The sequence below is a fragment of the Lates calcarifer genome, linkage group LG16_LG22 (assembly GCF_001640805.2).
Source record: "Lates calcarifer isolate ASB-BC8 linkage group LG16_LG22, TLL_Latcal_v3, whole genome shotgun sequence".
NCBI classification, from domain to species: Eukaryota; Metazoa; Chordata; class Actinopteri; family Centropomidae; genus Lates; species Lates calcarifer.
In genome coordinates this window covers 5,007,539-5,024,686 of record NC_066848.1, presented here as the reverse complement: position 1 = coordinate 5,024,686, position 17,148 = coordinate 5,007,539, and the positions used below count along the sequence as shown (strand labels likewise).

The 17,148-nt window shown below is 40.7% G+C and overlaps 2 protein-coding genes across 5 annotated transcripts in view; both read left to right on the top strand.

Annotated features, from left to right (window-relative positions):
* The first annotated feature begins 1,070 nt into the window (after positions 1-1,070).
* tbxtb (T-box transcription factor Tb) lies at positions 1,071-5,138 on the top strand. Its single transcript, XM_018660105.2, has 8 exons — positions 1,071-1,297; positions 1,413-1,677; positions 1,870-2,004; positions 2,217-2,278; positions 2,393-2,454; positions 2,698-2,874; positions 3,204-3,336; positions 3,449-5,138. The coding sequence occupies exons 1-8, from the start codon at positions 1,092-1,094 to the stop codon at positions 3,717-3,719; spliced, it is 1,311 nt and encodes a 436-aa protein (XP_018515621.1). The 5' UTR covers positions 1,071-1,091; the 3' UTR covers positions 3,720-5,138.
* Positions 5,139-8,644: 3,506 nt separating this feature from the next.
* pde10a (phosphodiesterase 10A) overlaps positions 8,645-17,148 on the top strand; it is a 52,695-nt gene continuing 44,191 nt past the window's right edge. Inside the window, exons 1-2 of one of the 4 annotated variants that reach the window (XM_018660097.2) lie at positions 8,645-9,582; positions 9,685-9,850. In XM_018660097.2, coding sequence (XP_018515613.1) covers positions 9,778-9,850 — 73 coding nt within the window. In that variant the 5' untranslated portion in view covers positions 8,645-9,582; positions 9,685-9,777. Of the gene's footprint in view, positions 9,851-17,148 lie in introns of all 4 variants that reach the window. The other 3 variants (XM_018660096.2, XM_018660100.2, XM_018660102.2) reach the window with 3 other exon arrangements.

Genomic DNA, 17,148 nt, shown 5'->3' with positions numbered 1-17,148 from the left:
TTTATACTGTTATATAACACTGGTACATAATAACAATACTATATTATAGCTTAATCATTATTTTTAATGATTTTTATATGCCACTTGTTTAATTTGTTTTAGTCCTACATACACCAGGGACCAAATATTACATGTGTAGGTTTTCTGAAAAAAGGTGATACTATAACAACAATTAAACTGCAATAAGAGCTAATTATATAGCCAGAGGTTCTATAATAAAAATCCCATGAAAAGACCAAAACCAACAACATGTTAGTTTGTCTCTCCATACTTTCTGATTTAGTAACCCTGCCAGTAATACTCAATCCAACTGGATTTTACTGAAGACACAAAACTTTACAAATGTGTGACAAATCTCTGGTTGGATATTTAAAAAATGCTCAGAAATTTCCTGAAACATCTGGGTGCCGTTGTTTTTTGCAAACCTTACAGGCGAAGCAAGAGTAAATTGTTTATTTGTTGGGGCCTGTTTTAGCCACAGATTAACATGGTAGTGAGTGAGTATTTACAAGAACAGGACCGTGTTTGTGGATGACTCATAATAAACAACAGTGACAACTTTCTTCAAGAAGATAAATATCACCCAGTTCCACAGTGTGGCACGCAAATGTGTTTTCAATCCTTTCTGGACAATGAAATATGTGAAAGATAGTCAAAGCTGTATTAGAAACAAATCCAGAATAAATCTGAGCCTTGTGGGACTAGAGACCAACTACAGTCAGCCAACCTACAGTGGCTTAGTTTCTGTAGGTGTGACTTTGATCTAAGTGTCAGTATTTACAGGTTGATGTAATAAAGTGGGCTAAACTGCTTTATTCAAAACGCTGTCATCCTGTGGATCTCAAGAATATGGCCGCTCACAGCCAATCAGTGACAAGCCCGCAAAGATCAAAGAGGAGATGAGCCAACCATCTCTGCTCCAAACACCCATCCTGAGATGGAGCCTATATATTTGGGAGCTGCTCATGACGACCAGCGTCTTGAGATAGAAGTTGTTCTTGAGAAGAAGAGCGCAGAGATTTTGGAACAGATTTTTTTTTTTCAGTAAGACCCGTGATTACAGTTATTTAGCCCTGGAGCTGTTAGACAGGATGGCCACAGGCGCTGGCGAGTGCCCCGGGAAGGCCACTCAGTACCGGGTGGATCACCTCCTCAGCGCGGTGGAGAGTGAGCTGCAGGCCGGCAGCGAGAAGGGTGACCCTACGGAGAGGGAGCTGAAAGTTTCCCTGGATGAGAGCGAGCTTTGGCAAAAATTTAAGGATCTTACGAATGAAATGATTGTTACAAAGAATGGCAGGTGAGCTCATCTGTGCACAAAGAGTATGTTATATAGAGATTTAACCCCGCACCTTTTAAGCTAATAAATGTTTGTTTTTTTTTGTTTTTTGTTTTTTTGTATTCTTTTCACCAAGGCGCATGTTTCCCGTGCTGAAAGTGAACGTGTCTGGATTGGATCCGAACGCCATGTATTCTTTTTTGCTGGACTTTGTATCGGCGGACAACCACAGGTGGAAATATGTGAATGGGGAGTGGGTCCCCGGAGGAAAGCCTGAACCTCAAACTCCCAGCTGTGTGTACATCCATCCGGACTCTCCAAACTTCGGAGCGCACTGGATGAAAGCTTCCGTCTCCTTTAGTAAAGTTAAACTCACCAATAAACTCAACGGAGGAGGTCAGGTAAGAAGACAACAGGATGTTCGATATTTTACTTTTTGTTGTTGTTTTTTTCTTAAGAGAAAATGTCTCTTCACGTATTTTTCACGTTTTCCCTCACAAATTCATGCTTTTGCTTCTAAATAAAATACACATGACAATCATAACAAACAATACGTGGAATTACCATCTTTGTACTAATGTATTGTTTTTCAGATAATGTTAAATTCCTTACACAAATACGAGCCACGCATCCATATAGTGCGCGTAGGAGGCCCGAGGAGGATGATCACCAGCCACTCTTTCCCAGAAACACAGTTCATTGCAGTAACAGCCTACCAAAACGAAGAGGTTGGCAATAAAATATTAATTAACATATTTTTGAATAACATATTGATTAAATATTAATTAATATTACAAAAAATAATGTCAACAATAATGTTACTTTATGCGCATAAAATATGTGCGTAAATTACGCACGCCCTTTACGCACGCTTTCGTTGTTTCTTCTGTGATTTTACACGATCCTAATTTTTTTTTGTTTGTTTATGTTTGGATTTTAGATAACTTCCCTTAAAATAAAGTACAATCCTTTTGCCAAGGCCTTCCTAGATGCAAAGGAGAGGTAAGACATATAAAGTTTTATTTCGCAAGTACATTTAACTGATGTTTTCAAGATGTGAAAAAGTTCAATACAACAATATGCCTCTCAAAAATGAGTTATTTTTTATTCTTGCAGAAGTGATACCAAAGAGATAAGAGAAGATGCCAATGAAAACCAACAATCAACTTACTCTCAGTGTAAGTATACACAAGTATCTTTTTTGTAATTTGTCCAATTTAATCTCAAACTCATAAATTATAGAAAACATAGAAAATCTAGGTAAGTGTTAGTTCAAGAACTCTAAGTCACTGCTGAATTTTATTTGTACCAACTGAAAAGTGAATAAAATTCTTGGATTGTGAAGATCATAATCTTGTTAATTCAAACACTGAAAACAACTAAAATGGTCCCATCATGTCTATTCTCTTCTGTGGAGCCAGTAGGGGGCTGGTTTATTCCTGGGACAGGCTCCCTCTGCCCTCCTGCCAGTCCTCACAGCCAGTTTGGGAGTCCTATCTCCCTCTCACCATCCCACGGCTGTGAGCGCTACTCCACTCTGAGGAACCACCGCTCTGCCCCCTACACCAGCCCGTACGCCCATCGGACTAACTCGCCCAGTGAGTGCCCTCCTCTACCTTTTTACCTTCATACAACCAGGAACCACTGCACCACTTCCTCCCTGACTATTAACAAGAAACGCAAACAAATGTTGTTGAGCAAGGAATGTTTTGCATTCCTCTGGCTTTTGTGTGAGTGGAGCCACAGAGCTGTAAATGACTGGGTTTCAGACTGGGGAATGTATGGGTCCAAGAATCACACCTCTAACTGTTATAGCGATATCAGGAGGACAAGTCCTGAATCATCTTGAAAAAACAACAGATACTGGTTTTAATTAAAAACACAAGTGACCCATGTACTTCCTAAACCCCAGTGCTTCTGTTTGTAGCTGGTTACACCGATAACTCCTCAGCCTGTCTGTCGATGCTCTCAAGCCACGATAACTGGTCCAGTCTGCCGATGCCAACACACTCCAGCATGATGCCCATGGCTCACAATTCCACCCCTGGTACCAACTCTAGGTTTGTGTAGTTTCTCTTTGTTTATTTATTGCATCAATTCAGAAACAACAAATATTTCTGCTTTCCTAAGAGGAGATGAGTAAGACATATTTCTCTCCATCTCTCTGTACAGTCAATACACCAGCCTGTGGTCTGTGAGTAACTCACCCCTGACTCCCGTGTCCCAGAATGGTGGGATAAACAACAGCCTGAGCTCCCAGTTCCTTCGGGGGTCCAGCAGCCACTATCCAGGACTGTCCCACTCAGTCACAGTGCCCTCCTCTGGCTCTCCCATGTATGACAGTGGCACAGCCACAGAGGTTCACGACACAGCTCAGTATGACACTCCTCCACATGGGCGACTACCTTCAGCCTGGACCCCTGTTACGCCTCCGTCTCTCTGATGGAAGTGCCTGTGCAACCTGGGTGAGAGGCAGCCATGAAATGTTGTCTTGATGTTTGAGCTGATCTGACTTAAAGGAAGAATCAGCCCCAAATTAAATAGGTTTTATTTTTTTATAAATCAAATTTCACCAACAAATAACTGTTGTCAGTTGTTGTTTTCAGTGTTTGAATTAACAAGATTAAGATCTTCACAATCCAAGAATTTTATTCACTTTTCAGTTGGTACAAATAAAATTCAGCAGTGACTTAGAGTTCTTGAACTAACACTTACCTAGATTTTCTATGTTTTCTAACTCAGAAAACATATATTTTATATTATATTTTAATGTTTGTGACCAAAAACCATTTTTAACCTGCTTATATTAAGCGTAAGTCTATGATATTCACAGAAGTAGGCAAAAAATGCACAGCTGAAAAATATTCAATAATTTAAAAAATTGTTTATAGTGTAAATTTGAAAGCAATCAAGGTTTTACCTGTAAATACATACATGAAGCTTTTTGTACCACAGTGATGCTGTTTGAGATATTACATTCCAGATTATTGAAAAAGGGGAGCCAATGTCAATATTCTGCTATGCAGATGATACACAACTTTCCATGTTATTTAAAAAAACATATCAAGTGGCTGTTTTTCATCAATACAGCATTGAAAAGCTTGAATGTGCTTCACTGCTCACTACACTGCTCTTTATCTTTTTTAAACTGTCAGATTTCATCCACTTTGGTTACAGTGTCCTTTTCTTTTTCTATAGTTGATACACCATGGGGAATTTTTTATTTTGTCAGGTACATTCAGTCAGCTGTTTGCCTCTCCAGCAGCTGCTGATAGGCAGAACATAATTAGAATATGCACTGTTAAAACTTCAAATTGCATTTATATTAATTTAAAATAGGTTATTACATTTTTGGCATAGTGTTAAAACCAGTGACGTCACCTTCAACATATGCAGCAAACGTGTCTTCTAACTCAGCTCATCCTCTGTCTCCCTTTTTCAGAGTAGAGCAGTAGAGAGGGAGCATTTTGCACACATGGGTGAGGAATTACATATGTGTACATCTTAGGGAGGGGAGGGAGGGCTGGACTGCCGGGACTGTATAGACTGTGTGTGGATGTCAGGGTGAGAAACCCCAGAGATCAACACTCGGCTTTAACCCTCTCACCCTGGTCGCATTCACATTTCCCTGACATGAGCACAGTTTGCGCCTTAAGGATGTATGGTCAAACATGATCATCTCCTGTGTCTCAGATCTTGTGAGGGTTTCTATTGTGTTTACTCAGAGAGGTACCAACTCACTTTGAAATTTAGATATCTTCAGTTTAATAAAACATATTTTTCACACTTTGAACTTCAGGACACACAGAGCTTTTTAGCACCACGCTGTCATAGTGCAAGCCATAGTTCAGCCAGGACATACATTTTGTCAATAATGTGAGAAAAATGTATTAAGTCATGTCAGTGCAGGCATGACATGAAATTTTTTTGTGTGTGTCAAATCTACAACTGAACTGAAACCTGAGCACATATTTAAAGGTTTTCTGAGTAAAAATGGTGCCATAACAATTAAGATTAAGAACAGTCACATCCAACAAGATGCCATTCATCAATCATATAATCTACTGTATGTAATTTTGGCATCAGAAGTTAAATGTCTCCAAAATTGTGGCCTAGTCAAATACGTTTTCTCTCAGGCTGTGTACAATTCTGCTTCTTCCACTATAACCAGGAAATCCTGAACCAAACCATGGCCCTGTCCCTGTCCCAACCATTGAGTCCATAAGAGCAACCTCCTGTCTTGGCATCAGCCAAAACTCTTTTCTCTCCACCTTCATAAAACATGTGAATATTCTTCGGTATCTGATGACAGTCAGGTCTCCACCCATCAGGCTTCTGTTTCACAAGCATCTTCCGCTGAGTCAATAACTGTATATCCAGTGTACCATAGAGGTATTTATAGCAAACAGGATGAAATACACAAAATGATTACTTATAAATTGTGGACACTTCCTGGCTGCAGTAAACTGCTGTGTTGTCTCAGGTGCCACAGGAAGGAGATCATGCTGGAAATATTCATGTATCACTCAATAGTGTTGCACCGTTTAGGACCTAGCCAGGGGTGACTTCAGACCCCAGGATTGGCCTGTTAGGGCCAGCAAGGCCTTCTCTGCTGGGCTAAACATTGTCACAATCACTGAATTATATTTTTATATATGTTTTTCCATGAATACTATATGTATTATATTGTTTCGAATAGTCTATTCTCTTCATCTCATAGCTTTCCTCTGGGTAGCGCTGCTTCAAATACAGTCTGATTATGTTAGAGCTTTTATGCAATCAGATTATAAGCCCCATGTTGTCAAGGTAACAGCAATCTATCTTGAGGCCCTCAGAATCAACTGTGCAGGCTCCGGCAATTTAAAATAATTGACTAATGAAACTGTTGCCTCGCGGATCCATTAACCAATCAGATTTCCTAGCTGGCAACACCAACGGCCATCTAGCAGGTTTACCATGACGTCAGTATTTTCGTGATATTTGATTGGATGGCAAGAGAGCGTGCCGGTCAGAGCTAGCAAACCGCATCCATAGCTACTAGCGTAACCTAACATATGTTAGTATAGTTTTTTCAACCCATAATGGCTGACGGTGGAGGAAGAGTTTAATGACTCTGTGGATAGAGGTTATCTGTTCGTCTCAGTTCCAACAATACGTTATTGTCCTGGAGGCTAACGCTGAAAGTCGAGTCTGCCCAGGCGTATTACTTGTGTAAGTTTTAATTCGCTTTAGGGCAGAGAATGTCCGCTCGACAGAAGCAGTTTTTTGTCTACAAATACTCTGCAGTTTCGGTGAGTTAAGTGCATTTTACGTATATTTTATTGTTTACGTTATCAGTTAATATTAATGCTACTGCAGGAGCAGCTGTGGCTGCAGTGTTTGGAGACCTATTGAACGGTGTTAATTGGGTTTTTATAGCGTTGCATTTGTTCGGGCTACATGACACGCCTGTCTGTGATGCAAAGTTATTATATTGTGTTTCTGTTTCTGTCTATTGGTGAGTGTTTCTATAGCCGACATCATAATGACGTTAGTAAGAGGGGGGTTAATTCAGGTAGGACAGCAGTCAAGGCCCAGGTGTGAAATGCATGGCCCACCACTGTTCAGACCACACCCTGGCTCTGCCAGTGATGATGACTTACCTCAGGGTGGTATCAGGACAGGTGGGAATGGGCAAGACAAAAGATCCCCCAACTTTTCATCCAGCACCATCATCACCACATCAAAATTTCAGTCTGGCCAGATATCTGCAAAACTAATGACCTGTCCTGTTAGTTCAGCAACACTTGCTAAGTAAGCAAAATTAGATTTTCCCTTCATCCTTTTTAGTCTTTCAGCTTGTGTTTGCATTTTCATCACTCTGCATATAAACTTTCTATGGCACAACAGAAGGAAAACGTAACAGCATTAGTAAGTGCGAGGTATATGGTATGTGAATATTAAGACATTCTAACACAAAGTGCAGAGCAGTTGAGCTGGAAAAGTGTAAAGAAAGACATTATGGCTGAAGTGAAGGGAGGCCAGTCAACAGCACAAGAGCCCATTCAGCTCCAGAAGATCAAGGTCAGTGTATAAGGGCATCATGACATCCTCTTCCTTATACAATCAGCAACCACAGACTGACAGGAAGGAACAGACATCTAATCCACTAAATCAAATACACAACGGACTGATTCACTCACGTCTCTGAGCATCTCACTGACAACCCAACCCAGTGGATGAAATAGTCTCTGTCTGTGCAGTTAATGTGTCACCATGTGTGGGTACTATTGTGTGTGTCAAACAGCTGTTTGTCTGTGTACAGATATATTCAAAGTGGGTATTAATGTACATCAGTGTCAAATAAATCAACACCAACCAGATGGATTACCTGTCATGTAGCTAGTGATAATACCAAAAAAGGAGGACATATACTTTCTTCATATTTGTGCAGATTCATGTCCGTAAACACGTGTATTTGTCAATTGCTTTATAACATATTACAGAAAAAGTGAAGGGAAAGGCATCATCATATTGTGGTATGATATACAATCATAGAGTACTTGTGATGCTGTAAGAGCCAATTATATGTCTCATGTCATTTTCTTATTGTAAGAAATAATATTTAAAGCAAGAAAAGATAATGGGACATCTATCAAAAAAATCTAAAAAGCCACGAAGGCAGGGTATTTCTCTAAGCCTAATAATCCCATTATGATCCCAATGAAAAAAAAAAGCTCTCTGTCAAAGCAGGGAGCATTGACGCAGGCATGTCTTGACGTCAGTAGCTGCAGTGAATGAGGGATGGGAGGGGGGAGCCGGGGAGAAGGAGAGAGAGAGAGAGAGAGGCGTGTTTGCCCTCAGAAAATACCACGAAATACCAGCGTCATTGGCACGAATGCAACTGTAGCCCTTTGCAAGAAACTCGCCGCGGATGTGCGCGTAGATGCACAAAAAACCCCCACAGCTTTTCTAATTTTCTAAACTATTCGCCCTGACATCCAAGTGACACATTTTGGAGAAACAGTATAGGTGCTGCACTGGAAATCTAAACCAGATGTAGTAAATGGAATATGATCCCCTGACCCGGGAGTGTTCATAAATAAATCAGCATATGAGAGAATGAAGAGAGAAGGAGGGAGGGAAGGAGGGGTGGGGGGAGATTTGCTCAACTGGTGTCAGGCACCCATCTGTGATTCTCCTGAAAGGAAAATGAATGTGTGAAAGTAGAAGTCACTGAGAGGGTCTGTGCAGTTTTATGCAACTGGATAATTCTTAAAAACTCCCCGAGCACGCACAGTCCTTTTGTAGCTTTAGTAAAACAGGAAGTGCTGATTTTTTTTTTAAAAAATTCTCTGGCATTCAGAGCTGAGTCGACCGGAGGGGAAAACTACCATCAAGCAATTTGTAAAAGCCAGACCGGTGGCGTCATTGCCTCCTCTATAGTGCGCGCAACACCACGACTCTCCTGCTGCATTTATTCACAGCTTATTCTCAAGTTGCTCTGTGGCTCCCGCACACTGGAGTGAAAGCAAACCTGTCCGTCCAAGACTGGTCCTCATAACACAATGCGTGTTTGTTCGATTTATGTCACTCTGGCACTTGGATTAGGAGGTTTTGCGCAAGAAGTGTCAGAGACAAATAGAGTTTTTTCTACTCGTCGCTGGACTGATGGTGTTGTAAAAGAGAAGGTATTGTGCCGCGCGCTCCCCCTACACCACTTCTGTAGTATACTGTCTCCACTTTCACGCTGGGGAGGAATCCTCTCCTCCTTCACAGATGTTGCCGGAGAGCATTTTCTACCCGCAACTTAGTGTGCAGCTCAGATGTTGCCACGGGGACACGCGCTTTGGTGTACTCAGACCACGTCCAGATAATCTCCATTTACATTGGCCTATACTCTTCAAGATACCCAAGAGTTCCCGTTGTGTCGGCTGTGCGTCATTCATGCCTGATTAGACTTGTAGTCTGACGTCGCCGAGCACCATTCAAGCAAAACACCTTATACAACGTTGAAAATATAAATTGATTTTGTTTTCTTCCCAAAAGCCACCCAGAGTGACGAAAACCACTTTTTCCATAAAGACTTGGATCAACAAGTTGCCTCCAGTGCGTAATTTCCATCTAAACGGGGTTCGAGCATAATCCGCGACTCACGTGATCGACAAATCACTTCAGCTGCAAATATTTCTCATTTGTCTAGAGAAATAAGCCCCGGACCGTCGGCGGAGACACATCTTGTCCGATTACGGCGGGAATCGGGAGATGACCGCGGGTCCAGCTCCATGCCTCGCTGCGTCTCCAGATGCTCGGCTGGCCACCACATGGTAACTTTGCGCACACAGCACGCTGGAAAGATGACATACAGAGAAGGGATCTGAATGAATGGGACTGAGATTTATTCGCATTTCTCTTCTCGCCTCCCCCAGACTGTTGTATGTGTTGTGTACCCTGCTGGTTGAGGGTGTCTCACGTTATCAGATATCGATTCAGCGGTGGGTAGATCCAGAGAGGAACAGCAAATGTCGAAGAAACGGAAAAGTCCTGACGACCAGGGCTTTGAGGAATCTCCACCTGCAGGATGCAGCGACCAAGGTAAGAACCATGGTCAGAAATGATAGTCTGAAAGTTGAACTGTTGCCAGAGTGCAGGTATGTGATGTCTCCAGGGACTCTTGATGGATTCCTTTACCCTCTGATATTCATAAGGCTTTTTCTCTGAGTAGGAACCATAGTTCATAATTTTATTGCAAAGTCAGGGGCGGCAAGAGCTGGCCATACCCTTAGGATGCACAGCCACTACAGCTGCTGTATTAACTCTATGAATCCATACAATCAACTCTCGTCTAAAATAAGTATTTTTATCCCTAGAAAACAATCTTGTGTGTTGCTGCGGATTACTTTTTATAATCTCTCATCAGTCCTCAGTGGAGTCACATTTGTGTGACATTTGGTTTGGCTGCAGAACAGACTTTCATTTTCAGCTAGAGGAGGAAGTGTACTGTAGTTAAATGCAAAGTGTGGCACCAGAGTCAAAGAACCTAGTGAACTCAGCTTTGTTGATAGTAGATCTGTCACTGCTCAGACAAAGACAGAGCTGTTGATTCAGAAATTGTAATGTAACGTAGACATACTGTGTAATGGAGGGTTATCACTCTGAGCTTAGCTGTCACTCTATAGTTAATTTGTTGATGCACTGAGTGAGTTCAGAGGTATAGTCATGGCTGGATCTACTATGATGGTGTCCCTGGTTTGCACCCAGGGGCCCAGCATACTAATACGCTCTTTTGTGTGCACAGAGAAAATACAAATAAACTTAAATGCTGTGGTTAAAAATGACATCCCAGCAGCATGGAATAACCACTACATGTATGTTACCATAGGAAAATTCAGCAAAATAAAAACACAACCAAAAGAGGATCCATGACTGGCTACAGAGAGAGACATTTGGCGGCACATTTGTAATAAATGAATGCCAAACAAATACCCTATAGTCATGGAAAGATTATTAGACAATGGACACAGACATGTAAAAGGTCTCACACCCCTCCTACACAGGAGCAAGACACCCACTGAGAGGCACTCTTTGTGGTAATTTTAAATCTCTTTGTAGTTGTTTTGTGCCTCTCTGTGGTCGCTTGATTGACTTGACACTTCGTAGAGAGGTTCAGTTCGGTGTACACTGGTGTGTTCAGTAATCCATCTGTGCTCTGACTTTGATAGAGGAAGTTCTCCGGAGGGGGCCTGTGCAAACCCTGGCGACCCCTCTGGTCACATGCCTGTTTGGGTCTCATTGGTTGATATAGGTCCCGTATTGAGGGTAATTTTACTGTAACAAATTGTGATGTTACAGGTCAAATCCCTTTTATATTAAATACCCCAGGGCATGTGGAAGTGTTAATTCAGGGGGATGATCACAGAGACTTAGTATAAAATATAAATGCGTTGCATGATCACTGGATGGTAAACAAAAGCCAACAATCAGTCCTGTTCGTAGGAATGTTACTCTTTACTTTCCTCAAAGTGCCTGTGATCTCATGTAACTTACATCAGTCTGACACCACTCACTCTGATGTATACCCTGAGTTTGCATATTGATGATTTACGTGGCCAAACTGAGTACAGCTGGATCCGGTTTCCATTGCATCCCTGGTTGTGTAGTTGAAAACACTGGTTCAGCTCATCCTTTAGTTTGAAATTCAAGCATTCCTCTTTTTTCAAGAGGCAGCTTTTGAAATACCTTGATCTACAGTATGGCTGCTATTATACTGGCAAACACATGACAGGAGTTGTAAGTTCAAGGCCAAGAGCAACATCACCTTCAAGCAGAGAGTTGTGCCTGCTTGCATGAATAGTGCTGTAGCAATGGAAACAGATTATACGAGGACTAGAGATGTGTGGTGTTTCCTTTGCATCACATCATTTAAGTTTGGAATTCAATATCTTATGTGTCCATGAAGCTGCATTTGTCATGTTTAGATTTGGAAAATACTTATCCCTAATTAAGCATGTATATATCACTTAATCTCTGTCTATATTTTACTTTTTATCTCCTTTCAAAGACCACATTCATCTCACCTCCAAAAATGTACTCTTGTTTTGTGCTACATGACACTTGAAAATACATGAAAATACAACTCTTAAATGTTAGTCTCACGTACCTCTAGAAATATAAAGACATTCAGATCATTATGCTTCTATTTGAGATATCCCTCTGTGGGATAGAGGAGAATAGAGGAGAATGAAATTTGTTTGAATTTGAAGTTTGAAGTATTGAAAAATGACATCTTGAAATATTATCTGTAACATGTGTTTCCAGGAATAGTGTCCAGCGTCCATACAGTTTTCAGTTTTCATAAGAAAAGTAGTTGGCAAAAAGTCAATTTAACCAATCCACAGCAGTCACTGGTTAAGCTGTGCTGTGCTGTGGATTTTCCTGCAAAATACTGTTGTTTATTTTTCAACGCTTCCACCATTGCATTAGGGTGGAAGCAAAAATCTCACGGACAGATATCCCAAAAGCGGGACAAATAAAATCACATTAATCTGCATGTAATCTGGATTTAAGGTTTTTTTTTTTTTTTTTTTTTTTTTTTTTTTTTTTTGAAACGTAAGAGAACTGATCCTTTAAGACCTCAATATAAACTCATAGATGAAGTGCAAGACTTACAGTAAACATTATGGCTTCCTCAGGCCCGCAGACTTGTTTGTTTGTGCTGAAGATGTGACCTGTTTGCATCACAGTCTTTGGCTCCAAATCGTTTTGGGCCCACGCCCAAATCAGAGTTTCCCTTGGCTAACACGGAAGGAGAGCCGGGCGCTTCCTTCCCCAACTGTGCCTGGCATCTGTGACTACTTAGGGGGTACACACCCACTGAACCCCTCCCACTCAAGATTTTGCCACCCCGCATGCTTTGATGCAGGCTCAGTACACTCCAGTACACAAATACAGGGATGTCGTCAAAGCAAATGTAGATTTTAAATAAAATTTATAAGAGAATGCTTTTTGAGAAGAAGAAGGCTTTTTGTGCACACTAAGGAGTGATTCATGAAGGAACTAGAGGATATAATGTTTTTTTTTTCCCTTATCTGCTTTTTTTTGCAGGTTATCACATAAAAAATACCTCAAACTACTCATCTGGCTTTCAGCTGCATTCAGTCAGCTTAATGCTTTAAACTAAACTATATTAAAACAAAACTTGTTATACAAAAGCAGGGAAATACAATAACACCAGGATGTATTTGTGTATCATGAACAAAATCTGAAAATTATCAGCAGTCACTATGGTGCTGCCACTGTTCGCTGCTCCATTCACTGTCGCCTCTTGAGTGTTCAAGCTCATATTTTCTCAGGGAGATCGTTTTTGTTCGCTCAGATATCCATGGTGAGGCCAGGAGAGGAGGTGTAGAAACAGGGGCATTGAGATTCATATCAGGACCACAAAGCGTTTTTTGTCTTGCCTCTTGGTGTGTAGCCTGAGCCTTTCGGTTGCACCCACCCACCCACCCAGTCGCCCACCAGCCACCACTACAGATAGTCAACAGCCCCCAACTGTGCAAGTGACCAGCTATCTCTCATTACAGTTAGACACTAATGCAAAGGTAGACATGAAGCTCGATGTTGGAATATACTGCTAATTTGAATAATCTTTACCCGTTGTTCCCATTTAGTGTTCATTTGGACTCAAACTTGTGGCAGCCCAGTGAAGGCAAGCTTAATATCTCCTGTCCTTTTTGCTCAGTTTTTGTCTCCCGAGGGAACTATCTGGTTCTTGAGCTACTAAATACTACACTTTGTGCAAACAGCTAGTCTGCAAATGTGTCTGCCTGTAGTATACAGTGATTTATCATAGCTTTTTTGCTGACAAAATACTACATCCCTGCTGCTGATAGAATCAACTCTGATGAGAGAAGTGAGAAAGAACCAAAAGAGTTGTAGGTTGTAAAATCAAAGCAGTGAGCTGAAAGACAGTAAAATGCTTCACAGAACTGTGGGGAACTGCAGAGTCAGATGAAAAATCTACATATGAACGATCCCTTCCACATTACAAGTAGTCATTTGATCCATAATTAATATAGAAATATTAATAAGAGATATATGTTTGGTTACACATATGCATTTTATTTATACTATTGAATTGCATAGCAGGGTACACAGGCCAAAACAATAGGGGACTGTTTATATGGTGGCTAGCAAGACAAATTCGAGCCTTTAGAGCAAATAGTTGCCATATATCTCCACTGTAACAATGACAGTGCTCCCACCTCATTAACAATACGCCAAGAGGAACATTACAAAATGGCCTCCACTCACAGGAACAACAAGGCCCTGTTCCTGTGAGGCAGGAGATCAGTGTAGTCAAGGTCAGTTAGAGTTTCTCTTTCATTCTGAATTCAGACTGCTGAGAGAATAGTTCCAGATCTTGTGGATTGGTTTGTCCTCATAGATTAAACTGAGGAGCAGCTCAGCGTCATACACTGGCATGGCTCTCCAGCAGTGCACCATGTGTGTCTCTTTAGCTTGGCTTTGCGCCCGCAATGCTGAAAGACTATGGAAGTGCAGCAGAGGCTCGCAGGGCCATTTGCTATTCTCATGATGCCACAGAGCCCTTAGTGTGTAAACCACAACCAACCTCACACACATTCAAACACTCACATATCCTCACTGCAAGACAATGTTGTACATCAGCTCCCAGCTTCAGTCTTGAAGGTCTGAGCTGTAGACTGTTTGGAACAAGCTCAACTTGTACAAGAATACCACTTAGTGGTCTTAATGTGTATTGCAGGTCATAATAGTGCACACAAAAATTTGTACAAGATAAAAATCCCATATTTCTTCATGTCATCACATTTGTTCCCTGTTTACATTTATACCAAATGTTGACCTTTCCCTCTCTTTAATTTAACAGCAGCTGTCAGATCTTCCATCTGTGTCCTCAGTCAGGCAGAGAGATTGACACTAGGGGGGGCTAAAGTATAAAGATGAAATGCAGGGAGCGGCATTAGAGAAATTCACCATGGTGCAGACAACTGGTAACTCTGAATTAAGATATTTCTTCTTTTTCTTTTTTAAAATTATTGTTATTATTTACAGACTTTGTAATAACTACTGAAAGGTTCCGCAAAATTATAGATTAATGTGACCACCTAGTGTCAGAAGAGGTTTCATAATAATTTTTTTGTGAATTAGCAGAGGGCAGAAAAAATAAAAATAATTGTCTTTGTTTAAGTGAGATTATTGTTGTGACATTTCACCAAGGTTATTGTTTTTCAATTCCACAATTTCAGTTTGACTGCAGTACTAAATAAGATGAAGTCTTATCACTACAAATTTGGATAGAACAGTTAGATTGTAAATACAATAAACCAGAAAAAAATGTTACAGTTCTTGAAATATCAAGCATGAATATTTTGAAGTGTGCGTAAGGCATAAGGCCGGAGAGTGTGTGTGTGTGTGTGTGTGTGTGTGTATTTAGTTCATGAATGGACTGTGTCCATGTGTTATCAGTAAACAGGCAGACCTGACATCTGGCTGCTTGGCCGTCTTGGCCTGTTCTGATGTCTGCTGTGCATAGAGATTGACAGGCCTGTACGTCAGCACCCATATTTCTCACCTATGATTCATACTGACTTTGTTTGGCTTCTGATGAGGGCTGCAGGCAGCCAGCTACTGCTCGTCCCCCCAGCCACTCCCCATATCCTTTGAGCTCAGTATGGAGCTCTCTGTCTTTTTCTCTCTCTCTTTAAAGCATTTCCTTTACGAAGCACATACCAACCCATACAAATTAATGATAAAGTCAACTACATTTCATTGACACTGAAGGTGTTTTATCCTCACATCAGACACTGTTTTTTCCATGTAGTTTTGTTAACACTGAATAGAACTGAACAAAATAAAAGATAAATAAAATAGTATTTAAATATTTGATTGTTTATCTTTAACGGGAGAAACACAGTGTTGATACATTTTGTGTAACAATGAAGCTAGGTTGTGTCAATTAGATATTTGTTAAATAATTAAATTGCACTCATGTTGTTGAAATAACATTGAAACAACAGTGTAATAATTCCTCCTCTGTGTTACTATGACATAAAAACACATTTGGCAGATCTGGGGGAAATCAAACATGGGCGGGAACAAAAAGAATAAGCATCAAATGTTCAAAAAACAAACTGTGTTGTTGTGTTAAACATAATTTCCTTTTGGTGTGGTCACATGTAATAGTTGCACAAGGAGCAGAGTCAAACAAACAGTCGGCAGCGCTTCACTGTATACACACTGTACACCGTCACAAGAAATACACAGTGACAGGCTGTGTGACATCACATCACTCAGCTGTAAGTACTGATGAGAGTTTGGTGGTTAAAAGGCCTCTGACCAGGACTTTGTTAGCATGTCAGCTCACAGATCAGCACACGTGTTTAATAAACATCGTGGTAGTGGTGGTATTGTATAGCACTAAAGGAGAATGTATGCCTTTTGTAAAACCAGTAGTAACTGTGTGAGGTGGAGAGCAGAGTGATGGTTTGATGGGGAGTTGGTGAGGTCATGGCTCATGTCTCCTGCTTCCGTCATCACCTATAGGATGTGACTCCTCACTCCTGCCAGCAGAGCTGTAGTTACTGCACTTGTTTTTTTGTGGTGTGTAAAAAGCACAATTAAATGAATGAATAAAAGAATATCAATCACGTTTTAGCCAACATATTGAGAAAAATCATCACATCAGCAGACCTTTGGTGGAGAGTAAAATTTCCCCAGTGAAAAAAAGGATCGTATGCTGAAACATTTTCATTTTAGTTGGAAAATATTTGCATCTGCGTGATTGTGGTTTTTTTTTTATACATGTGTTCTCAACACATGATGGCACGTGTCAGTGCCCATGTGCACATCTGAATACACACATTTGACCCCCTGTTTTGCCTGCAGTTTTATGAGATTGCACAGTGAAGCATAAGTGACGTCAGCAAAGCAAATGAGCGCTGTTTGGGTTTTTTTTTTTTTTTTGTTTGTTTGTTTTGTCCCCTCCACCCCCCCCCCCCACCCCCCCACCCAGCCTTAACAGACCTCTGACCACATGCTCATCATCACAATCATCCTCTAGAATTACTGATGTGATAATCTAGGTCAGAAGTGGTGCCAACAGAAACACTACCCACTAAAATCTAAATAACCAGGATTTGCATGTGTGAGAGATGCTTGAATGTGTGTGTGGAAACATTGGACTGTGTGTGTCAGGATGAAAACAATTTTAAAAAATATATTTTTTATGAATTAATTTCTAATTTCTAAGAAATAAGGCTGCTTATTTTATCTGCATATAATCAAAAATACATATTTTCTTTTTAAAGGATTTTATTACCAAATACTAAAGCAAATCTGTATTTTGGGGCGAA

Excerpts from the sequence above, each read along its gene's own strand:
- tbxtb (XM_018660105.2), top strand. The coding sequence starts at position 1,092 with ATGGCCACAGGCGCTGGCGAGTGCCCCGGGAAGGCCACTCAGTACCGG. Across the intron at positions 1,298-1,412 it reads ATTGTTACAAAGAATGGCAG|GCGCATGTTTCCCGTGCTGA; the intron begins GTGAGCTCATCT and ends CTTTTCACCAAG. Across the intron at positions 3,337-3,448 it reads ACCCCTGGTACCAACTCTAG|TCAATACACCAGCCTGTGGT; the intron begins GTTTGTGTAGTT and ends CTCTCTGTACAG.